The sequence below is a fragment of the Octopus bimaculoides genome, chromosome 10 (genome assembly GCF_046866305.1).
Source record: "Octopus bimaculoides isolate indiv1 chromosome 10, ASM4686630v1, whole genome shotgun sequence".
In the NCBI taxonomy this organism is placed as follows: Eukaryota; Metazoa; Mollusca; class Cephalopoda; order Octopoda; family Octopodidae; genus Octopus; species Octopus bimaculoides.
In genome coordinates this window covers 8,170,026-8,197,911 of record NC_142937.1, presented here as the reverse complement: position 1 = coordinate 8,197,911, position 27,886 = coordinate 8,170,026, and the positions used below count along the sequence as shown (strand labels likewise).

At 32.5% G+C, this 27,886-nt stretch overlaps 1 protein-coding gene across 6 annotated transcripts in view; it reads left to right on the top strand.

Annotated features, from left to right (window-relative positions):
* Positions 1–27,886, top strand: part of LOC106868423 (uncharacterized) — a 350,125-nt gene that overhangs the window by 285,268 nt on the left and 36,971 nt on the right. For 5 of the 6 annotated variants that reach the window (XM_089358351.1, XM_089358353.1, XM_089358350.1 and 2 more), the window contains one exon: positions 20,161–20,744. The exons of the other annotated variant lie outside the window; for it this stretch is intronic. In XM_089358351.1, coding sequence (XP_089214477.1) covers positions 20,161–20,214 — 54 coding nt within the window. In that variant the 3' untranslated portion in view covers positions 20,215–20,744. Of the gene's footprint in view, positions 1–20,160; positions 20,745–27,886 lie in introns of those variants that run through there. 6 annotated transcript variants of the gene reach the window in all.

Genomic DNA, 27,886 nt, shown 5'->3' with positions numbered 1-27,886 from the left:
CCGCTAAGCGTTTTTGCCAGCGTGCTAACGATTCTGCCATCTCGGCGCCTCAATAATAATAATAATAATAATAATAATAATAATAATAATAATAATAATAATTATAATAATAATAATTGTTATTATTATTATTATTATTATTATTACTATTATTTCTACTATAGACACAAGGTCTGAAATTTTGGGGGAGAGGAATAGTCGATTAAATTGACCCCAGTCTCTCAGTGGTACCTAATTTCTCGACTCTGAAAAGATGAAAGCAAATTCGACCGCAGTGGAATTTGAAATCAGGTAGTTAAGACCGATGAAATGCCGCTAAGCATTTTCCCCGGTGGGCTCACGATTCTGTCAGCTCGGCACCTCAATAATGATGATGATGATGATGATGATGATGATGATGATGATGATGATGATGATGATGATGATGATGGTGATGGTGATGATGATGATGATGATGGTGATGATGATGATGATGATGATGATGGTGATGATGATGATGATGATGATGATGATGATGATGATGATGATGATGGTGATGATGATGATGATGATGATGATGATGATGATGATGATGATGAAGAAGAAGAAGAAGAAGAAGAAGAAGAAGAAGAAGAAGAAGAAGAAGAAGAAGAAGAAGAAGAAGAAGAAGAAGAAGAAAACCACAAGTTCTGCAATTTTGTTAAAAGTAGAGTGCTTTATACCATCGATTCCATTTCTTGACTGATACTTTAATCTATCGATCGTGATGATTGAAGGTCATAGTTCACTTAGGAGGCATTTGAACACAAAATGTCGAAGCATATCAACTACTGCAAACCAATTTTTTTATTCCACTTCACAGCATCTTCTGCATCAACAGCAAATGATGCTGCTGTTGGCTTGTACTTACTCTGTCGATCCAGAATTGGGAAAACTGCAAAATTCATCTCAGCGGTGTTTGAACTCAGAATGTAAAGTGCGGAGGAAATGCACTAAACATTCTATCCGAAGTGCAAATGATACTGCTAGCTCACCACACATTTTTCTTCTTTCAAATTTGGTAAAGGCCAACATTTAAAGTATGGTGGTCATCAAATATATATGTATCAAATGTAACAGACAGTTTATAGAAACGTGAGGGAGCGGATGAAATTGTTTATACAATACATACTGTTGCAAGTAAAGATAAATTACCACATCCAATGACAGAAATAAATCTGAAACTATATAAAGGCAAAATATGCGAAATTCCATAGTCCACTTGTGTTGATCAAAGCACCATAACTCCTCGATAACATTCTCGCTACACATCCTATCCCTTCCATGTTCACCATACTTTGTTTAACACTACTGGATCCAGAATACTCCTTGAGCGTATCCTTGGTCAGAGTGGATACAGAAGAGTACACGTTCGAGTGTAGGTGACATGTAAAGCAGTAAAATGTCAAATAAACTTTTGCCTACATTGCATTATTTTGGGATTTGTTTGTACTTTTCACCCCATCTTCCCATATCAGAATTTCGTTTGTATGTCTCAAATGCATATATGTATATATATGACTTTTATTAGATATTTGTCGATCTTTCCAATGGCTGTGAAGTTTAACTCATTCGCGTAGGAGATGGATTATTATTCCTTCAGGATAGCTCTTTCCACATGATATAATATTACCCTTTCCTAAAGAGATCCCCATCTTCACCAGAGATGGCATTATTTTCATAAACGACCTCCTCAGTGGTGAGTGACTCCTTCTTATGGAGTGTTTTAATAATCGTTACTCGTATCTGATTTCGTTCCCTCGAAAGATTGTCCAGCATCATTTGACCACTATTTAGTTCGAATCATCATTAGTGCTCTTGGGAGCATGGGCAAAGTTTTATTTCACGATATTTGTACAACCTATATCTCAGAGAAACATGTCTTGTTTTTTTTTATTTATTTCCAATACAATCATAACGCGGCAATGTTTGTTGATCACTCGGTACCACTTATGATTGGTGCCGCCTTATGCCTGGTGTCGAGTTATGCTGCGGTACAACTTATAGGTTTTCTTCAGAAAACCCTTAAACCTTCTTTTTTTGTATGCTGTATGTTAAGCAATCGAGCCTTGCACTCTAATGCTGTGTTGCCACCCTCCTCCAGCATTCTCTATGGGTACACTTTCCGTATTGTTTTGTGGTTCGCGGGATCATGAATTCTTGTAGACTTCTGGTGATTCCACTCTACGTAAATTTGCAAAATAATACGCAGACACAAAATACCTGCCAACATTGTGCGGAAACAGGGATTCTGCTCTTGATATTCCAGTTCATGTTTCTCCTTCTGAAATATTTTGTAACAAACATATGAGCAAGTGTGTCATGTGATAATTGAGCATCTGCTGTTTTATATCGGATGCCGTTGCACATTGTGCCATACACAATTCTCTTCTTAATAAACGAGATTTCACTTAACATGTCTGTCTTGGCTTTTCCAAATCTTCGTTTTATAAACAAGGAATGCCGCATTTGTCTTCTCAAGGGACATATACCTTACTCCTTTACTATCGACTGACATTCATTTTGATAGATTATAGTCGACTGCAAATTGTTTTGTGAATGAAACCCAGCCAAGGTTAATCCTTTCACCGTATTGGGATTCCTTTTCAAAATCACTTTTGAATTAATGATGCTTAGTTAGCGTTCTTTATATTTTCCTTTCACTAAGCAAGCATATTTGCTATTGGGCTTGATGTAGACAAATATGTTGACTGTTGTGTTATATTTTTCGAATGCGATTATCATTTTTAATATAGGCATCAAGACAGATATTTTTGTGGTAGGCGATTAAATCGAAACTCCACTTGACTATATTGTGTGTAACTCCAAAAGCAACTCATAACCTATATTCACGTATTTTGATACCAACAGTTATATTACACATTTCAATGATTCTACCGTGTATTCATTCATAAGACGAGGATACTGATAATAATAACAACAACAATATTTTCTGCTATAGGCGAGAGGCCTGAAATTTTTGTGGGAGGGGGCTACTTGATTACATCGATCCCAGTGTTCAACAGGTATATATTTTATCGATCGCGAAAGGTTGAAAGCTAAATCCGACCTCGGTGAAATTTGAAATCAGACTGCAAAGTCTTGTAAAATGCTTCTAAGCATTTTGTCCAGCTTGCTAACGATTCTTCCAGCTCGCTACCCTTGACTGATGAATATTTTGATATGAGAAACACACATTGTAATATACATACATATATATATTATATATATATATATATATATATATATATATATATATATATATATATATATATATATATATATATATATATATATATATATATATATATATATATATATACATATATATATATATACATATATATATATATATATATATATATATATATATATATATATATATATATATATATATATATAGTGGTTAGAATAGCCACAATTCTTATACAATGATACTAATATTATTAAAATGATGATATTGATAATCTCGTAATTATTACCAATAGCGTTATAGCATTATTTGATTCATATGTATGAGCATGTGTCTTTAGGCAAGTGAGTGAGTGTGTGTGTGTGTGTGTGTGTGTGTGTGTGTGTGTGTGTGTGTGTGTGTGTGTGTGTGTGTGTTTTATCTGTGCGTATGAGTCCAACTGAAAGGAGCGTGTACAAATACGACATGTACGAGAATGCACGTACGCCTAATGCAAAATCCACCACAACGCTGAGTCGCATCACATTTCAATGTTGCCTGCCTTCTTCAATGCAATACTTAATAAATAATTACTTAACCTCTAGTGATGTATGTCACCGCCACTTAACCTAGTTCATGGCACATCAGGAACCTAATTGACTTTTCCTCCCCGTGTCAAAACTGGTTCCCAAAAGTTCAGTTCTGTGGTTTGGGTTTTCGCTCGGTTTTGAACACTATTACATCCTTTGTTTAGGACACATACAATTATAGATATGTAGCTGGCTTTGTGGTTGTCGGCAATTTAGCATTTAAGCTTTGATACAAAATCTGGTCACGTCTTCCTAATTAGTAAAACACGTTTCCCGTTATCCTTTAGATAAAGTCAGATGATTTGTTTTACATTCAGCCGATTCGCAGGATTCCAGCCCTCGTGTCGTCTCCTATACTTTAAGCTTTTCTTCTTGGCTGATCTTACTTTTTTGATGTACTCGACCTTGGTTTTTCTTTCCATGCGATCACCATCTTGTGTCTCTTCTATATTTTCTTTTTATTTCCCAACTCAACGGGGAAGAACTACTGAAAGGGGTCCTCAAATCCCTGCACATGCTGTCCAGCAGTGGGAATGAAGTTAATTTTCCCGCGATCTTTGGAGATGCAAGCAATTATGCTCTGGAAACGCAAAATGTTTGTGTGTGAACTCCTGTTGTTACTTCTAATGTTTTCCACTATTTTCTCTCTCTCTCTCTCTCTCTCTCTCTCTCTCTCTCTCTCTCTCTCTATCTCTCTCTATCTCTCTCTCTCTCTCACTTTCTCTTTCTTTCCTCTGTGTTTCCAGCCTTCAATGGTTTTTTCTCCCAAATGTTAAGAATTTGAGGTTTTTACCCTTCAAAAGTTCGGAATGCGTTTGTGGTTTTCGAGATCCTTTAGACTAGCGTAAGCATAAAGATGCCCCTTTACTGCATACAATTTATTCACGTCTGCTTTTACCACGTATCTTTGAAAGCTTATGATTAGCCAGATCCAACGTTACTTTTCATGTATTTGCCCGTCTTCCTTCCATTTCGTATCCTTACATATTTAGGTCCTAGCCAGTGGGAAGGTGTGTGGAGCACCAGCTTCTATCGACTCGTTGCATTCGCTGACAAAGACAATGTTCACGTTTCCGTAGGTCCAATTTAGGTTCATGCAATACATCGTGTGACCTACCAGTCAGGGATTCCTCCATTTGTTCCATTATAAGAATATGGTAGCACTCTCGTTGTTTGGAAATCAGAGGCGTGCCGCTTTTCACGCTCTATATCAGTTACGTCTTTCTAATTATTAATGCTACCTAACTACTACTATGGTTATTAACTCTATAAGAAATGCTTAATTTTTTCTTTACATTCCTTAACCTGTAAATGTGTCCTGCATCTGTTTCTCTGAATGTATCTGCTTTCCTTTCTTCTGATTGTTCTTTTTTTGTCAAATAATAATAGTGATTGTTATATATAATCATCATCATCATCATCATCATCATTACAACTACTACCAGCAGCAGCAGCAGCAGTAGCAGCAGCAGCAGCAGCAGCAGCAGCAGCAGCAGCAGTAGTAGTAGTAGTAGTAGTAGTAGTAGTAGTTATATAATTACCCAAATTTTCATGAACATGACGACTAAGAGACAGTGATCTGAGTAACCTCGATCCGAGAGCTAGCCAATAACATTTTTTCCCCTCTGATTAGCAACGCTAACAAAAATGGTTCCTACGCCAGTTATCTTTATGAGAAGTATATCCGTTTTTATTCATCCTTTAACTTTTGTTGCAACTACCTCTCCAAACTTTTATCATTTTGTCTTTTCTTCAACCTCTGTGATATTGCTTTCAAAATTTATATAAACAAAAACCCCAAAATATTGTAGTTTATTCACCACTTAACACACTTACGTTTAGAAGTTGCTTCACCTGCGCCAGTGAATGTACTTTTATTGTGTTAGATGTTTACTAAGCACTACTTTGTCAAAAGTAATGTGGGTATGTAAAAGCCAGACATTTTCCTTACCCCGGTGATGGTGTAGACGGCAAGATATTTGAAAATCCCTTCATAAAGATAAAAAAATAACGTCTTATTCATCAAAATTACAGCGATGTCTCGATAACATTCGTACATTTTAACACACACCACACTATTCAACAACAGGACAAAGGAAATAACAACAACAACAGCAGTAGCAGCAGAAGTATTAGAAGTACCAGTAGCAATAGTAGTAGTAGTAGTAGTAGTTGTAGTAGTAGTAGTAGTAGTAGTAGTAGTAGTAGTAGAACATTATTATTATTATCAATGCGACTAGCTGGCAGAAATGTTAGCACGCTGGCTAAAATATGCTTAGCGGCGTTTCCTCCGTCTGTACGTTCTGTGTTCAAATTCCGCCGAGGCCACCTTGCCTTTCATCCTTCGTGGTCGATAAAATAAGCACCAGTTGAGTTGTAATTTGCTGGCCTTGTACCAATATTTGAAATTATGATTATAGATTATTATTTTTATTAATAATATTAATATTGTCTATCAATTCTCCTATTTCTTACCGAGTGTCTTCCTGACACCTAGGACAAAAGACTTACTCTATACATTGGTAGGCCTTTAAAATAAACACACCAGATTGTTCATTTACAAAGTCATGTGATAGAAAAATGGGAAGAAAGAAAGGGAGTAAAAGGAAATAAGAAAAAATTTGAAAAAATGAAAAAATGAAGAAGGCAGAAGACCAAGCAAATACCGGGGGAAAAAAGGAAAGAAAATTCACAGCGACAGTGCTTTTCTCAATACGTGTAGTACATGCTAATTTAGCTCGCAGGTATTTTATTCTGAAGTTTCACGGCGATAGCAAGTCTCCACAAATCTCAAGAATCATTTTAAAGAATCTGGCGAAATATAGGATGGTACTTTTCTGCAGTTCGACAATGCAAGTTTCAATTCCAATTTTTTTTCGGTCATTTAGGAAGCATTTTGCATGTTGCGCCGATCGTATCAATTATTACAGGGATAATTGCTGTTGTTTTCTCACAGTCTCCTCAGCTCTCTGTCTAAATCCTGATATTTCTCAATTTTTTTCAATTTCGTATCGACTTTGCTGTGATAGGTAAATGCAAAATCTATGATCTTAGATTGTTTATTTTGTCCTCTATAACCATGTCTGGTTTTCTTGCCTCAGTATTGTGATCAACTCCACAAGTTGTAATTCTTATTTTCTCTCACGCTAACCCTAACCCTAACCCTACTTTCGTGATCATACCATATCTCTGTTGCTTTCAGGCCTCACACTCAGCTAACATCCCAATACACTGTTTTGCCAGCACAGTCATGTCTGCGCTTATAATCTTTTGTGCTAGTATGCTGCACCCACTCAAAATGGGATTCATACTCTCGTCTCCTTTTCTGCAGATTCTACAATTGCTGCCTGACCGAATTTTGGTGAACTTTGCCTTTATCAGATTCGTTCTAAGGGCTTGTTCCTGAGCGGCTATAATTAGCGTTTTTGCCCCTCGTTTTAAGTCCCCGTCCGTCAACCAAAGCCAGCGATGATTACTTCCTATATTTTCATTTCGTTGCATGAATTGGTCATGCAGTTCCATTTCATTACATTTATTTATTCTGTTTTTCTTTCTTTTCTCTTCGATTTCTTCTACAATTTCAGTCACTTATTAAGTGCATCTGGCTGCTGATATTGTCCAGTGCAAAGCTTAATTTTGAAGACCCAGTATCGAGGTACTAGCAGTGTCTTCAGCGTTTAGTGATTCTGTACCACCTTCCTTTCGTTATAGATAGAATTCGTCAGTGTTGCTTTTAGGATGGCGTGCGTTGTGCTTTGTGAGTAATATTCTACGTCTTCTATCTAAACACTGCATCTCGATCTTTCAGAAAGGGAGCAGAGTATCTCAATACTTGCATAGCCCATGTATTTATGAGTTTAATTATGTTCCTTCAATTAAATGTTGTTTGAATCACCTTCCTACATTTCTTCCTTTACTCCTTAGTGACTTTCTCTCTTATTTCTCCTTCCATTATGCTGTCGTCTTGCAGCTGACCTAGATGTTTGTACCCGTCGTTATTTCACAGTGATCTAATGATGAGGTCTTGTAGTAATTTTACGACATCAGACTTTATATTTCAGCCTCCCTTCATAATTAGTATACGCACACATTTTTACCCCAAACTGCATATCACTTTACTGAACACTCTTAGTGTTTGAACCAAAGAATCCAGGTCTTTCTGATTTTATTGTATATATATCTTGACGTCATCCATATAAAGTAAGTGATTTATTCTCTACTTAGTTTCAGTTAACTCATAGACACGCCTGGATTTAGTCAGTACACTTCTCAGGGGGATAAGTGCTATGATGAGGAGTAACGTACCTTCACATTTCCTAGCAATTTATTTGCCCATGCCAATTTTGCATTCTGTAGTCTCATTGTTTTCTCCAAAAACTTGCTTATTATCTCATTGACGCCGAGCAGGTCAAGTAGCTGTGTGGGACTTTGTCGCAGTCTTCCCTGTAATCTGTCCATTCAAAAACTAAAGTAAATGAGTATATGCATATATACGTACAGGTATGTGCATACCGACATCCACCTGTATGTATAGGTGCATATCTGGGTACAGGACATTGCAAACAAAACGTAGACGAGAAAACACACAAGCCACATAGAGAACATTCTCCTTCATCAGCTACCCCCGTTTTAACACCGGCGTTTCGCAGAGCTGGGTAGCGCATCGTTAAAACGGCTCTTCCCATGGACCGCAAATTAAATTTGTATACACAAAACACACACACACACACACACACACACACACACACACACACATACATTCCCCTGATTTCTCTGTACATGTTTTTTGCTCCACTGGCAGCGGGTTCTCTTTTTCCAGAAAATTATATGCTTCATCTGCTGCGGGGGTCAGTTAATAGTTTTAAGAGTAATGGTAAGCAAGTAATAAGTATAGTTACTCACTTCCCCTCATTTCTCTATGTCTTTCTTTATCATCACTTTCCTTCATTATGTCATCCATGTTGGTGTTCCATTTTCTATGCACCCAGTAAAAAAAGGTCGTACATAGCTAAGTATTCTTCGGAACCTTTGAGACAGAAACCCTGGACACCATATGGTGAGGAGACTTTTCTGTTTGGTATTTTCTTGATTATCTCTTTTACTTTTTTCATCCATGGTATTTTATTGTGCCTCTCCTTCTGCCATTTTTCTTTTAAATTCCCGTAAACAGTCTGCTTATATATTATACTGGACTTTTTGCTCTCGATTTTTTTCCCAGAATTCTCTTCATATTCTTCATTCTTCAGTTGTTCATAGAATTTCCTTTCACTTTGCTCGAAGAGTTTATTCTACTCGTACTGATTTGATCTTTGTTGATACATGTTTTTTTGGGGTTTTTTTTAACCCGTCACTGTTTGGATTTTTGTCAAACCCTTCTTTAACAACTTGCAGGTCTTTTGTTTTATGTTGTAATTCCTGTGTCTTTCATTCATTCACTTCTTTTCTATCATTGCATTTATCCGTCCACGATCTCTCTTGAGCTGTTCAATTTGGTTCTCATGAAGCATTGTCCTTCGTTCTTCTTTGACTTTTAACTCTGAAAGCTTGTACAGCGATGGAGGCTGCGGAATATATAAGGTCATTCACATTTGTTGTTGTTAATATTATTATTATTATTGTTGTTGTTGTTGTTGCTATTATTATTATTATTATTATTATTATTATTAAGGCGGCGAGCTGGCAGAATCTTTAGTATGCCGGACAAAATTCTTAGCGGCATTTCATCCGTCTTTATACGATCTCAGTTCAAATTCCACTGACATCAACTTTGCCTTTTCATTATTTCGGGGTCGATAACATAAGTACATGTTGAGTACTCTATTCGAGGTACTCGACTTATCCCTCCCCAAAATTGCAGTCCTTGTGCCTACTACTACTACTACTACTACTACTACTACTACTACTACTACTACTACTACTGTCGAGGTCGACTTTGCCTTTCATCATTTCGGGTTCGATAAAATAAGTAGAAGCTGAGCATTTGGTCGACGTAATCGTCTTATTCTTACTGAAATTACTGGCCTTGTGATAAAATTGATTATCACTTAAAAAGGCGCTGAGATGGCAGAACCGTTAGCACGCCGAGGAAAATGCTTAGCGGCATTACGTACGTCTCAACATTCTGAGTTCAAATTCTGCCAAGGTTGACTTTGACCGTCGTCCTTTCGGTTCGATAAGATAAGTATCAAATGAGTACTGAATTCATATTAATTTACTTACTGCGTCCCACGAAATTGCAGGCCTTGTCCTAAGAATTGAATCCAATATTATGACTTAAATATTCATTGTTCGTTCTCGTTTTCGAAATTCTTTAACAACATTTATAGTTTATGCATCATGCGTAGGCGGCAGGTTTGTGTGAAATGAAATATCAGTTAATGAATGTCATTTTCTGGAAACTTTATTGCTGAAAAGGTACTTCGTGAAGTCGGAGTTACTATATCGAATATATAACGAATGCACATTGTTTCTTGCTGTTAGTCTAATTCTTACTCTGTCTCTATCTTTTTCTCTGTCTTTTTTGTCTCTCTCTCTCTCTCTCTCTCTCTCTCTCTCTCTCTTTCATCTTCTTTCTCTCTCACTCTCTCTCTCAGTTTCACAATTATTTTTGCGCTGTCACTCTTTGGGAGACGCATATATGTACCTATGTATCTATGAATCAACTAGAACATTTTATACCTGGTAGTTACAGCAGATAGAAATAGTGGCATATATAGATATACGAATATATATTTATATATCATGTAGTGCGTGTGTGTGTGTGTGTGTGTTTATGTGTGTGTGTGTGTGTGCGTGTGTGCGTGTGTGAGTGTGTGTGTGGGTGTGGGTGTCCGTGTGAGTGCGTGTGCGTGCGTGCTTGCGTGTGTGTTTGCGTCAGTGTGCATTTTCAAAGTAGAAATATGCGAGAAAGAGACATTGCGTATTGACATTATACTATTCCGTTATACTATTCCATTATACCAAATATATATATATATATATATATATATATATATATATATATATATATATACGCACACACACACATACATTCGAAGGCTAAAACAATGCAAAGCGCATTGTGACCAGCCCTGTGTAACAACATCTGATGGTCTTGTCTATTAAGTATTCACGTGATGTACATATGTGTGTGTGTATGTGTTTGTGTGCGTGTTTGTGTAGTATTTGAGTGTGTGTGCGTGCGAGTGCGTGTGTATGTATATTTGTATATACGAATGTATGTATTTATATTTTGTAATGTTTGTACGTAAGGTACTTTGAACCACTCGCTAAAAGAATTTTGAAATCCATTGATGTGATCTCTCAATGTATATGACCCTATTTTCAATATACAGACGCGCTATGAATAAATACCCAACTGTTATTCTTAAAATAGAAAACTTTACACACACACACACACACACACACACACACACACATACATATATATATATATATATATATATATATATATATATATATATATATATATATATATATATATATATATATAATCTCTCTATCATCTCTCAGTCGGTAAGATGATATACTAATCTAGAGCGTTGTTAAATTGGTAAAGAATTGATAGGGCGTCGAATGGATGCCGTGCTGTGTCTGTTAAAAGAACATCGGTGACATTCTTCAACGTTTGCAATCGAAAGATGATACCAGGATTTCAAAAACAACGGTAAGATGCTTTCGTTAGTTCGATAGATCAATCGACCAACTCCACAAACACATTCACACACACGAACACATGTAAGCTCATCCACAAATAGAAACACGCACTCTCACCTCCTACACTCACATATATGCATGCATACATATATATATATATATATATATATATATATATATATATATATATATATATATATATATGACACTTGTTAATGACGACGATAAGGGTTCAAGCTGACACGATGAACGGAATAACCTGCTCATGAAATAAACGTACAAACGGTTGGGTTTTCCAGAGGCTCGCATACCCTTAAAACAACTCTCAGGGAGTTTCAACAAGATGTGTTAAGGCTTTCAAGTACAGGCACATCTCGTTTTTCCAGATCTGGGACTGCAGCAACGTGAAAGAAATTCTCTTGCTCGCGGGCACATTGCTCCGTGGAGAATCGAATTTACGGCCTTACGAATGAATCACTAAGATATGCCCCTTCTCCTAGATAAATACATATAACACACGCACACATACAACTACACAGAGACACACGCATTATGTATCTATATATTTATATGTTTATGTGTGTGTGTATATATATATATATATATATATATATATTTATTTTTTTATTTATATATATATATATATGGGTGTGTGTGTGTGCATGTGTGTGTGTGTGTGTATTCACTCTTCCGTGCATATATATATATATATATATATATATATATATATATATATATATATATATATATGCGTGCCTGAGTGTGTATGCATGTATACGTGTGCGTGTGCGGTCGTGTTTTTGTATACGTATATATTGTTTTATAACTTCTTTTACATCTCCTTGAAGCCAACACATATTATTGTCTTCGTCGAAAAATACTAATCTAGATCATGTCGAAAGCAAATCTGAAGCCAATGAATTGGTAGAGTTAGTGTATTTGTTTTTTTTTTTTGTTTTTTTCGGTTTATTTAGTGATTATTGACTACAAGAATTGAATAGGCAAATATTTCAGTATAACTGTAAGACTGAAATCCTGTAGTTGATTGAACAGTTTTACTTTCCATTCTATCGAAGCCGAATCTGCTTTTTGGGTGATCTACCACTACCCAGGTTTGAGGAAGGGTCATTCTCAAACATATGTTATAATATTCTGTTGAAATAACTATGTAGGACGTGAATAAATAAGACACAGAACAAGGGTGTGGTGATGACGGAGCACTATATTACTTACATTATTAATTGATCGAACGCAACGCAGCCATTTTCAAGTAAGTTTATACACACACACACACTCACATACTCATATATATATATATATATATATATATATATATATATATATATATATATATATATATATATATATATATATATATATATATATGTAACAACTTTTCAAACTTAATAATTTTCTTGTTTTCCTGTTTGTCTTTTCTTCAACCTCTGTGATATTGGTTTCAAGCTATATTTCAAAAACTCATGCGAGATATGTATGTATGTATGTATGTATGTATGTATGTATGTATGCATGCATGTTCGTATGCATGTATGTATGTATGTATTTATGTATGGATGTATGTATGTGTGTGTGTACGTACGTGTCCATTTCGCAATTGTGCCTAGCCATTGCAGGACGAGTTATAAAACCCTCGTGTTACTATCAATGCGCGGAACAATTAAGCCATGCGGTAAGATGGGCTGACCTATTTCACGCCGTCAGCTTTGGATTCATTCAACAAAATCAAATTCAATGCAAAACTCAATATCAATACATGTATATAATTGAATGCCGATTATGTGTTCACATTTATTTGCTCACAACTATTTCCGTTCTAAATGATTTTGAAGCCCGAGATATGTGGTAGCAGAACATAAAGCCTCACAGCCCTTAACAAGAAGGGTTTCTTTACTGAGAAAAGTTATCAAATACATACTTAGACAGATATGTATGTACATATATATATATGTGTATGTATGTGTGTATGTGTGCGTGTGTGTGTGTACGTGTGTGTGTGTACGTGTGTATATATATATATATATATATATATATATATATATATATATATATATATATATATATATATACATATATCTATATATATACATGCATGCATACATGCATATATATATATATATATATATACATATATCTATATATACATGCATGCATACATGCATATATCTATATATATATATATATATATATATATATGTGTGTGTGTGTGTGTGTGTGTGTGAATATATTGTGTATATAAGTATGTTGAGAAAACGAGGCAGGCAGAATTTTGGATAATTCTTTATTAACGCTTTTGTTCATTCAACCGAATTCTTCAAAACAAAACGTAAAACCAAAATGATGCTTTGGTCTTAATATTTGTCTTGAAGAGTTCGGTTAAATGAACGAAGGCACTAATAAAGAATTATCCAAAATTCTGACTTCCTCCGTGTTTTGCCCAGTCATCTTTGGAAAAGTACTAACAGAAGAGACTGTCCGGTAACTGTGCATTCTGAGGATAACGTCGGTGAAATTCAGCGTGTGATTATATACCTTTTAGAATTTAAATGATTAGCTATCCCTTTTTTATATTATTGTGTAACGACAATGCTTGAGTATTTGCATTACTTCCTAAATTCTGATTACTTCGTGTTAACACTGTCATAAACTCGTTAATGACTACGCATATTCAGTCCATGCACCAAGATTGTTTGCCAGTGGGCTGCGGTTGTACATGGTGTGGAGTACTGTTTTAAAGCGCCGGCTGTTAAAACAAATGAAAGTCATAGACAGGCGAGAGACTTCGCCCCAGATGCTATTTAGGAGCGATGAACATAGGTGTTTCGCTATTTTTGCGGCTTATCAATATCACGTACCTGATTCGAATCAGAGACGAACTGGATCATCAATCCATGATTATATATGAATAGTGTAAAATCCATTTGCTCGTATGTCACGATGCAGCAAACATAAAAATATATACGAAAATGAATTAGAAGCAGTGCTAGTGTTTTGTATCGAACACACATACTCAATGTATTTGATTTGCTTGTTCGCCGGTAGACCACTCCACCCTAAATCCCACTCAGGAGCGACTGATATCGATGAATTGCCATTGGAAGAAGAGCCCGGTATTTCGCTTGAACCATTGGAGTACAGAAATAAAAAAGAAGTATGAAATAAAAAATAAGGAGGGCTTCTAATTTTACAAAACGTTTAAAAAAAAAAACCTTTATGCCTTCAAAAGAATACAGTTAAAGAAATCTGTATCTATGTAAATACACATTTCTTTCACCGTATTCCTCTGAAGATAGGTCTTTGCGCCTGAAATATAAAGGTGTTTTTAATCTTTCTGCATTGGTAGAAGCTTTCCTTATTTCTCATTTCATTTATTTTTCTACTCATACATGTGTGTGTGTTTGAGAGAGAGAGAGAGGAGGAGGAGGGAGGGAGAGAGAGTGCGTGTGTGTGTATACATGCGCTGTGGTTAACCGTATAAAACCGATTTAAGAGGAAGCACGGTTAACCGCCAGGATTATATATCTCTTTGAACTCATTTGTGTAAATGTGAATATATATATATATATATACATATATATATATATATATATATATATATATATATATATATATATATATATATATATATATATATATATATACATATATATATATATATACGTATACATACACACACATATATACATACAGAGACAAATCTGCCTCGTTTCCTTTAAACTAAATTAAATAAGGGCAAGTCATTGATAAAATTCGGAATGGTGACAGAGACAAGCTGGCAAACCAGCTATTTGATCGATTGAATGTAAAATTAATCAAGCAATCCAGTGATTAGTGGGTCCGTAGTAAAAGGTAATACAGTGGAACCAGTGATATGTCCGTTTTTGGCAGAACGAACTTCACAAGTTACAAGAACAAAATACACACACATACACAAACACACATATCTGTGTACATATGTGTGTATATATATATACATGTATATGAATGTGTGCGTGCGCGTGCGTGTGCGTACGTATATATATGCATAAATATTATATACAAAATGTAGCCCTCATAACATTTATTTGGAAATGTAAGGATATAATGTTATACTGACGTAGTCTCGTAATACTATTTATTGGCAGAAGACGTTGAAATCATCTGCTGCATAAATACTAGAACAAGTATATCCGCAGAGCAATTAGGTTTCAAAAAAGCGATTATGCTCTTCTTAGAAAAACATCAGAATTCCAAAGTTGAATTGAAAAACCATCTTCAAAAGTGTCATATTTCGGCATCATTTCTTACCTCTTCCAAAACTTCACGTACAAAAGAAAAAATAAGAATCTAATATCTCCGTACAAGAAGTTCATCTTACTAACACCATCACCAAATCGTACAAGAAAACTAACGTCTGAACATACAATAAAATGAAATCTGAAGCATAGTTACTAGTCACACTCCTAAATATAGAAGATCATGTGAACCGTGTAGACACATGCACTCGCTACATCATGGCTAAGGAGCCCAAGCTAAATTTGTTTGCATTAACGCTGATATTAGAAGAGCTATAACTGTGATCCAATAATATTTTAGTACTACTGAAGATCAGCTGGTTCCTCGTCATTGAAAATATAAATTCCTCTCGTTATATTCAGGATTTTATCCTCGATTACTACGCTTCAATATCGAAATAACATCAACACTTCGGTAGACAATTTTTCAGAAGTAGCTATTTCGATATTAGAATCGTTTTGATAGCTAAGAGTTCACAATGATTCCTACCGGATTAAAAAAGCAAACATTGATCAAAGTATCCATGGCGAGTTATGAAGAGACCGGTGGCACTAGCCTCATCAGATTATTTCTATTGGTTAGCCATAAAAAGCTCACACACCCGCTCATTTGGATCTGTACAGATTTCAAGCTATATAAACGGTCACGCCAGGGATATGTTTAGGAAAAATCTCTGCATCTTCAAAGAATTCGGCTAGCAAATTCCAGTGCGTAACTTTAAAGCTCGACGCACGCAAGTATTCCCCTTACTGAAAGCCGAAAGAGGAATCTCGTTATATGGAACTCCAAATTTCCCCCAGTTGTAATTGTAAACCTACTTACAAGTATCAACTGAAGGAATTCCAATCTACAGGCGGACAGAGGAATCTTGTATAGGATGCATTTCATTACAATAGATCACCAGCGAAGACTGGTTTACTGAATAGTTACTAACAAAGAAGATTGTGCCATCCACTTCCTCAAAGCAGAGAGAGTGAAAAAGAGAAATTTAATCTAGCTTATACTTTCCTTTTATCTACTACACGTTTTCAACCAGAAGTCTTTTTTTTTCTTTTGATGCCAAATAGACATTTCATAATTCCATAAGCATTTTAATTCTCTTAAGGTCAAGGTTAGCTACTTATGATTTGATAACATTACATCCAACATTGCACACTAACACATGGAGAACTAACTGCTGATAAATTTCACACCGCACTGCACTTTGAAGCTGTCTAAATCTTATGAACTGTCCACAAGTAGGATGATACTCCTATAACAATCTGCTCTGTAGAACCACTCCTACATCACACGATGGCATCACGAAATACTAATACTACATGGGAAAAAGTAAATAGTTTCAAAGGAGATTTCCATAACACATGTAACACTACAGGTATGGGAACGGGGAAAGCTTCATCTTGCAATCCACGTTATACGAAGGCTTCAGGCCATTAAAACCACTTTCCCAACACCATATGAAGCATCTTGAAAGGGCCACTCCTTATTTACCTAAACTTCGTAATTGCTAAATATGCCACCACATGAAAGAGCAAATTAACCAGCAGCATGAAGTATTTGTTAATACGATAGCGACATACCTTGATGTTGTTAATAGAGATAAGCCCTTTTGATAAAATTTAATGCATTCGCTGTTAATTGCCTGGGCACACAACTATAGGTCTAACATAACCACGCACAACTGCAGTGTGTGTAATCCATGCCATGTATAGTGAAATTACTGCCTATTCTGTATATTATATCTGTGAGCTCACGCTCGACTTTTATGCAAATCCACGAAACCGTAGTAATTGTCGGCAGTGAAATGTTACCAAATAATGAATGCAAATAAACGAACGGCAATATTCTGGTTGCCTACAACGAGGAAAGTTTGATGAAAATTTAGAGAACGTGATCACATCAACTCATCAATTGGGGGATAAATATTTTCAACTAGAAGCCATTGTTACTTTTCGTTTAACTCGCTTCTCCACTCTACATATGCCAGATGATATGAATGTGTTCTGCATCCCAAAAAGTTAATATACATATTGATAGATATGAGTATCGATACAGGTATATATATGTATACACACACACACATATACATGTGTATATATACATATACATATACACATATACGCATACATGCACACGCACTCGTACACGCACACGTACACGCACACTCACACACATATACACACACACAAACATATATATATATGTATATATATATATATATATATATATATATATATATATATATATATATATATATATATATATATATATATATATATGCTATATGCGTGTGTATCCATTGCTTGTGGGTATGCTAAGCAAAGAACAGTACAAATATTTTGAATAATACTCGAAGACATTTATTAAATATATTCTTCTCCTATCTCCTAACGTTTCTTAACTATCCCTTAACCACTTTCAAGTGTCATTAGACTATGCGTTGTTTATAATATTTTTATAATTACTTTAAATATATGTTAAATACGTTCGATGTAGCATCATATTTAATCATACAATAATGTTATATATGACATGTGTCTAATGTTGTGTATACGTGCGCGTGCGTATTCGTTCTTTAGTAATGTCATCGATATATGATGTTGTTTGAAACTAAATGCAAAAATTGCTGAAAACAAGGAGTAGAGATTATGTGTCTATGGGGTGTGAGTTGTGTGTGTGGAAGAGAATTTTTGTGAGTTTCTATACATGTGCCCTTTAAACAGGAGACACCGAGTGTAGCTATAACGATTATCTACAGGACACGCTGCTCTCACGTACAAACACACAAGCACACACGCACGCAAATACACACATGCACACACACATATATATATAATTAAATATTATGTACAAAGTATATTACAGTTGTTACCGCATATTTAACAATGTTTCGTGCTAGTATAATATTTCGTTATTATATATTTCGTATTTCACACTACCTTACAACTTTGCTTTAAATTATATTTAGGCGATAATTCATAACATCTTTAAATAAACAAACTTCTTTTTTAGTTTTCTCAAACGTATAAAACTGTTATATGAGTAAAAATCATAAGAGTGTGTGTTTTGCATGTATTACTGTGTTTTTATGAAATCTGGAAATATACGTTTATTGTTGACATAGTTTAATTCTGCATACATCAACTTTGCTGGATTCATAAATAGTACATTTTTTAGAATTACATAAGCTATATATTCTCCAATGCTTCATGTCTCGTGTGTGCAATATTCATTCAACGTTTTAGAATTTTGCATTTTTTTCACCGTAATTTATTTCGCAAAAATATTTCTGCACATATAGCATTATGTTCTTTATTCAACAAACATATAGATATGCACAAATAGTTATAAATTAACACTTGAAATATATTAGCAATTAATTATACTTACATATTATGTTTATTATAATTATTTTCATTGTTGTTGTTTCCGTTTTTTATTGTGTTCATAGCCAAATTTCATTTTGTCATATCTATATGTTTTCCGTTAATAATCTGTGAGATAAAGGCCGTTTCGTAATACAATTTTAATCTTTAAACCTGATATCATGGTTACATTATATGGAACGTTAATTATTTTTCTGCTTTTCTTTAATTATTTCATGTCTTGCATAATTAAATGGCATAATTCACATTCATTTGATTCTTACTTCGATTAAAATTCAGAAATATGACAAATTGAAAAAGAGGCATTAAATACATAACTATAAAATAAAATGTCTAATGTGTGAAACTTTCTCATTTTTACATTTCATTGCTACCTGTATATGTATATGTATATATATATATATATATATATATATATATATATATATATATATATATATATATATATATATATATATATATATATATATATATAAATTTATATATATGTAAATGTATATGTAGGTATGTATACATATATATACATATACATATATATACATATACATATATATATATATACATATATATATACATATATAATATACATACAAACACTCATACATATATATGTATATATATATATATATATATATATATATATATATATATATATAGAATTGTCTACGTAAGTAATTCTGCATGTCTATATTTTAAATTCCCAGATAGAGCATTTTTCTCTATTTTTCTTGTTTTTGTTGCTCACAGTCCTCTCCATTTCATTTTCTTTAATATTCCTCTTTTAGATCTAACGTATCACTCTAAATCACAATTCACACAGAAATTACTATTATTCACAAAGAATCATCTAATTATATTCATTCTATCCTCTAAAGTATCTTAACATTCTTTCTCTATAGTCAAAAATAATGTTTTGTTGATTTGCTTGTAGTTACCAGATTTAAAATTAAAAACAAATCTATAAAAAGTATGTTTTCGCCATATCAAGACACAACCTCTCCTTGGGATACATGGTAATGTCCGAATGTGATGGAATCTTTTTCAGAACTGTGACGCCCAGACAGTGAGAGATGGGGACCGCGTAGTCCACCACCGATGACTGCCCATCAACATCACGTGTCCAATGATGAAGACCTCTGCAACAAGACGTATAGATTACAAGGACGACACCTGTGGTATCATCACTAAAGAGTCGAAGATGATTAAACCTGAGCTCCACCAAACATACTACAAACACAGAAAAACAGATCATTTATATACAAATAATCGATCAATCAATCGAAGCACTATCAAAGCGTGCAGGTGGATTGATATGTATTGTCACTTGCTGTATCACCTTTGTTTGCATGGCACTTGACCAGCCCACATCATCTGTCACTAATACCAGTGAAATATCTGTTGGTTTATAATTGGTGTTTATATATTTTTTTTATAGAATATCTGCTAAATCCGAAAGATTTGTTAAATGTTGTTAGTTGACGGTTAATCGAAATTATATATATATATATATATATATATATATATATGTGTGTGTGTGTGTGTGTGTGTGTGTGTGTGTGTGTGTGTGTGTGTGTGTATATACATACATATATATATATGTGGACATATATTCATATATATATGTATATTTATGTGGGCATTTGAATATATACCTACATAATATATGTATATATATATATATATGTATATATATATATATATATATATATATATATATATATATATATATATATATATATATATATATATATATATATATATATATATATATATATATATATATATATATATATATATATATATATGCACATATATTCATATGTATTAACAAATATATACATAGCTTTCCCACACACATACACATATATACATACATATATATATATATATATATATATATACCTACTTATAATTATCCGCTCAGCACTGAAATATTTATGCTTGCATGTGCATTTTAGTACGTATGTTTGTGTTCCGTGATAATTTAGTGGCCAACAGTATCTGCAGAACACTGCCCTACATCCAGACATACTACTGGTATTACATTCATCTTCTATGCACTCTAGCCTCGCTCGACGATTACTGCTTGATTATCTCCACTCACATTTTTGTTAAAATAAGAAAAGCCATAATTTAAATAATAATAATAATAATAGTGATGAGTTAGTTCTGAAAACTATATCAGACGAAGCGAAAACTTATAATTCGGAAGATAAGAACTCTGGGATTCATATCTCTGCAATATGTGACCAGATGAAACATCGAGATCCTATCAGCAGATGAAATGAATGCTACAGATTAAAGATGGCTTTTATCAGTGACAGTATATAAAAACAGATTATATATTTATACATATATATATATATATATATATATATATATATATATATATATATATATATATATATATATATATATATCTGAAATGTCATAACGTCCCTCGGCAGAAAACATACTTCTTGAAAAATATTTCTGGCAACCACAAGCAAACCAATTTTCATACATTTACCTAGAGTGGCACATCATTTCACAAGTGTAACAGTATACAACAGATTTTTGTTCTATCTACTAGTGAGTATAAAATCCTCATAATTGAAATATTCTAAAGATCTCTGATACTTCTTACTCTATTGCTTATGTAAATTAATAAGTACATACATTCACGCATACAAACACGCCCTCACACAAATTTACCGACTCGTATATAAGTTCTTACATAGATGCTTACATGCATGAATAATTACACATATATACATGACTGTTTTATTTCTCTTACTCTGTATCTAACATTTAAGACTTTAAATATCTCTGCATTTTGTACTGTCGTTGTACATCTTAGTGGCATTTCTTTACAGAGAAAGAATGATATTAGAAACATTGACACTTTCAATTTCTGCTTCATATAAAACAAATATTCCTAACTTAATAAGAAAAATAAACCAAGACACTTAAAAACTTACCCTTGTCACTGCAATAATTAAAGATTTAAAACACACCAGACCGCTAAAAATTAGCTTGAACCTTTCATAGTGGAATATACAGCGAATTATTACTATTAATAAAATCCGCCAGATATTTCGATTGCATTCGTTACTTCCACCTTTAACATTTCTTATATTAAGGTAAGAATAAATGCTAGTGAATGCAAGACTGCAATAATCCGGACATTTTTATTTCTGATGTTTAATCATACATGTATACTTCTCATACATGCAGATATATTTTCTTTCATCTTTTTTTTTTTCATTTACACGCTCACATATTATTATGTGTGTGAGTGTGTGTGTGCCTATATATATATATATATATATATATATATATATATATATATATATATATATATATATATATATATATATATATATATATATATACATATATACATATATATATGTACGCATATACATACTTATATACGTTGCTTGTTTGAGCGAGCCGATATATACACTCAGGTGGGTGAAGAAAGCGGAAAAAAAATGTGAAATTGCGAAGAAAACAATACATATCACACTAGTATGTAAGGACATTTTGAAACAACTGACGTTATTTTTTTTATTAAGCAGTAATTTAAAATGAAACACTGATGCATATCAATGATTCAATGTAACCCCTCCCCCATCTACACGATTGCTGTAGGCTATTTGTGTATCTGTAAGTGTGGCATTGTCATTGTATGTAAATAGTGTATTTATATATTTGCACATAATTTATGAATTATATTTGTGCACAAGTAATTAATAAGTTCCAGTGTACATAAAACATACTTATATACTAATATAGGTGTGAAAGAATATACATATATATATGTATATATATACATATATATATATATATGCATAAAGTTAGATATGATTATTAAAGCATATTGCACGATAAGTCTGGACGAAATTGTTTTTTAAGTTCGTACATTACTTGTAACCATCATCACCAAATGATGGTAAATCGTATACTATCATCAACAAAGCAACAATTAGGTAAATTAAGTTTTAGGCCATTTCTGTTTTTCTTCAGTTTTTTCTTCAGCATGGAAGGTATGTGTCTTCAAAGCTCTTTCGCTTATACAACGTTATTAAATCGTTTTAAAATCATTTGATCTTGCTATGACGCATTTTCTATGTCCAGTTAATTTTCGTTTAATCAGTTTAAAGCGTCTTTTTGTACAATCAAGTTATTTTCATTCTCATTTCAATCTGCCCCTCATATACCATATACATAAACACATTCATACACACACACACACACCCACAAACACACTTACACAAACACAGATATATACGTTTAAATATATATATATATATAGAAAGAGAACGTGAGAGAGAGAGAGAAAGAAAGATAGAGAGATACTATATATATGCACAAGCATATATATGTATATTTCTTTATATATACATGCATATGCATACCTATATTAATGGCTATATGATAGAGAGTGACGTACAGGGTGTAGGGTATAGCGGAAGACTAAGAGAGTAACAGATTAAGAGTTAGATATGCAAATTTCTTTTTAGAAACACAGAGGGATGTTTTGATGTATGAATTTTTGTTATTCGTAGAAGTCGAATTCATAATAATGTTTATTTTGCTGAGTTTATTTCTTCAGATATATTTTCATTCATCAAAATCTTTCAGACTGTTTTGTCGCTATAGCTGGATACGATGATGAATTCTTTCAAATTGTTCGCTGGTAATATATTTGATACTATTTTGAATATACACACAATTTCCTGTTTTGTTTTCTATTCTTGTTGTTGTTGTTGATATTATAAGATTTGTTGTTGAGTGTTTACTTTTACAATTATGGAGCGGTAGTATCTTGCGAAAATACGAGAAATTATTCCATCGATCATGGGATATAAGAGAAATCTAACGTTAATTTTATGAATGTAAATGAAAATGACCCAGGGCATAATGTCAATGTAAACAGAAAATTTCTGAAAGTTATAATAGGAAACGTAAAGAGAAATATTTCCAGACCAGACAACATTTAGAATTTTCTTTCACAGATTATATTTTATTGATTTTGATTGCATGAATTATAAAGGGAATCTAATGATGAAGACATAAAAACCGAAAATAAAAGCAGAAATTTTTATTATGGAGACATTATTATACACAGCAAAGTGTGTACGTTAAAGGTGTATTTGCAAAATTTGATTGATATGAAAAGTAAAATTTCAATATAATGTATCAGGATTTAATCCTCAATTCTCATTAAATTAGGTTCCAAGTTTCATACATGATAGATATATACGAACGGTGTATATATATAAAATATTGTTGTACATCATCTTCGCAGAATCGTCATATCAAAGTACTTTACTGATACGAGAATAAATATATACATTTTTTTTTTATCTGGTCATCTGGAATTAATTCTACGTAAAACTGAAATCAAAATTTTGCAAGGGGAGTTAATGTACTTTCGATGCTGACTCTAAACCGAGGTTATTTAGTGCTGGTCTATTCAAAACCTCAGGAAATGAAGGGTCGGGCTTCTACTCAATGCATACATTGAAGAATTATTAAACACTTCCACAGAATTTAAGTGAAGATTATCTAAACAATAAAACAATATAAGCCCACTATATTAAATAACACATGTATATATCTATATATATGCACATATATTATATATATATATATATATATATATATATATGTTTTGTATGTATATGTAAGCATATATACAAGTATACATATATATATACATGTGTATGTATATATATATATATATATATATATATATATATATATATATATATATATATATATGCATACACATATATATAGTATGCTGTAATGGTGTACTTGCATAAATATTAAGATGTATATTTCTAGCAATTTTAAAGTACGTAAAGTCAATTATATGTGTTCGGCGGTAACCATACGGTTAAATACGTATTTATGATTTTAAATTTATACTGATGAGAAATGAAACAGTGGATGGTATACCGCTGATATATTCACCAATTTCTTTAAGTCCTTAGCATTTATTCGCACCCACTCGGAAATATGCAGAAAACTGCTGTGAATATTTAAAAGTATAATTTCCTAAACAGATAAAGATATATAAACACACACATTCATTAACAGACCCCAAAACATAGACACATGTGTGTGAAATATATATATATATATATATATATATATATATATATATATATATATATATACATACGTATATATATATATATTCATACGTATATACACATATATACATGCTTATTATATTCAATAGACTCATACACCCCTATGCATGCATTTACATGTTGCTATATTATATTTGAAAAGTGAAATTCTATTTAAGAAAATGTACAATTTTCAGTTATCTCAGTTTGAGTTACGTAATATAAACATTTCAGTTCGGTAATTATGTTGCTAATATGGTACAAATTGTATAAATGTAGTATAAATGTACTGAAATATATATGATACATTCAAAGATATATTATACACACACGTAATTATAAAATGTGTAACTCTATACAGTTGCTCAATCGCAAATATAAATATACAGCACAGATGTATGAGTAAATGTATGCGTTTCGTGTTAGCTTATGTATGTGTATGCGAGTGGGTTCGTGTTTATGTGTATGCATGTGTGTAAAGAAAACAGAGCGTATAGCTATATAAATGCATCTAAGATTCCAAACAGGCCCCTATTTGTGTGTGTACGTGTGTGTGTGTGTGTGTGTGTGTGTGTGTGTGTGTGTCTGTGAAAATAGACAGATAGATTGATAGATATACGTGTACATATCTCAATGCACACACACACACACACACACATAAATAAATATAAAGGGAGGGAGGAAAATAGAAAGACAGAAAGAATAAATGAAAGAAAGAAAGTAATATTGTTCCTTAAGCTGGGGAAATACAATGTTTTAAAGAAGCGATTGCATTTTATGCCATACTGAAATTAACTTTACAAACAAATATATCAATATTTCCTTCCTTCACTCATGTCCACATTACACTTTATACATGCGTAGGTATACAGGCATAGATGCATAAATGTACACAGATCAATATATATATATATATATATATATATATATATATATATATATATATATATATATATATATATATATATATATATATATATATATATATATATATATATATATATATATATATATATATATATATATATATATATATATATATATATATATATATATATATATATATATATATTTAACAATGTGTATATATATATATTATAATTGAGATAACGCTTTGATGCTTTGTCTGAGAGTATTGCCTCACCGCTAATCAAGCATCATTTTACGAAAGGATTAAGAAATCTATCATTTAAATTTACATGCAACAGTACATAAATACATACAACATTACAGTTATGTACAGCTATTTATAGATGCATGTATATTTACGTGCATGCATGTGTGAGTGTGTGTCTGCGTGCGCGTGTGTGCGTCTGTACCCGCGCGCGAGCGTATGTGTATGTGTCTGTTCCGAATAAGATTTCTGTTCACCAGAAACGAAATTTGACAACGGATTACTTCTATTACATATATGAAAGAGATTTTCATATTTGAGCCCACATCAAAATAAAGACTAAATAAAATAGTCCCTCTATAATATCGAGAGTAAATTTTAAACTGTACTGCATTTCCATAAAGTAATCCATAGCGCCAAGAAATCTGCACGTTATTCCGGCAATCTGCCTTGCGCCAGGTTTCTTTTGTTTGTCAGCTAACATGCGCCCTACCAGACAAGAACATATAGACACAGAAACACACACAAGCAGAGAAACATATATAAATATACATTTATATATATATTTATGTGGGTGGGTGTGTGTGTGCATGTATGTGTGTATGTGTAAGTATATATATATATATATATATATATATATATATATATATATATATATATATATATATATACACAATATGCACATATTGTATATATATATATATATGTATAGATATGTATATAAAATATATATATATATATATATATATATATATATATATATATATATATATTTATTTATTTATATATTTTATGCACATATGTATATATATACATATATATATATGTATATATACATATGTATATATATATATATATATATATATATATATATATATATATATATATATTATTTATATCAATTCATACATTACATTAAATGCATTAAAATTTTATCGAAATTGTATGAATGTCTTCTTGAGTGGCACATAAATAACGCTTTTTCTATCGTGTAAAAGTACAACAAACATTTTCTACTTGGTAAGCCTAACAATTCTATCGTGTTTATTTCATTATTCTTTCAGAAATACAAAATGTATAAATGTTCTTTTTTTTTACTTTTTAACTTCACCTATGTTTCCTTTTCAAATTATTTGTTCCTTGCTCAGTGACTACTTTGTTTAATATTTTAATATCAGTAATATAAATAAAAGAGCTAATCTTTCAAAATTTGGTGAATACATTTTATGTTGTTTTCTCTAAAATCGGACGTCACTTGTAAAATTTAGCTCCGAAGAACACACGGTAATGAACGTAGATAATATACTTATACACATCAATATATACAGGCACGCACGCATACACACACACACACACACACATACATACACACACACACACACACTATACATACATATATATATATATATATATATATATGCACACACAATCATGCAAACATATATATCCATATATATAGACATATATATATACGTTCATGGAAACATATATATATATATATATATATATATATATATATATATACGCAT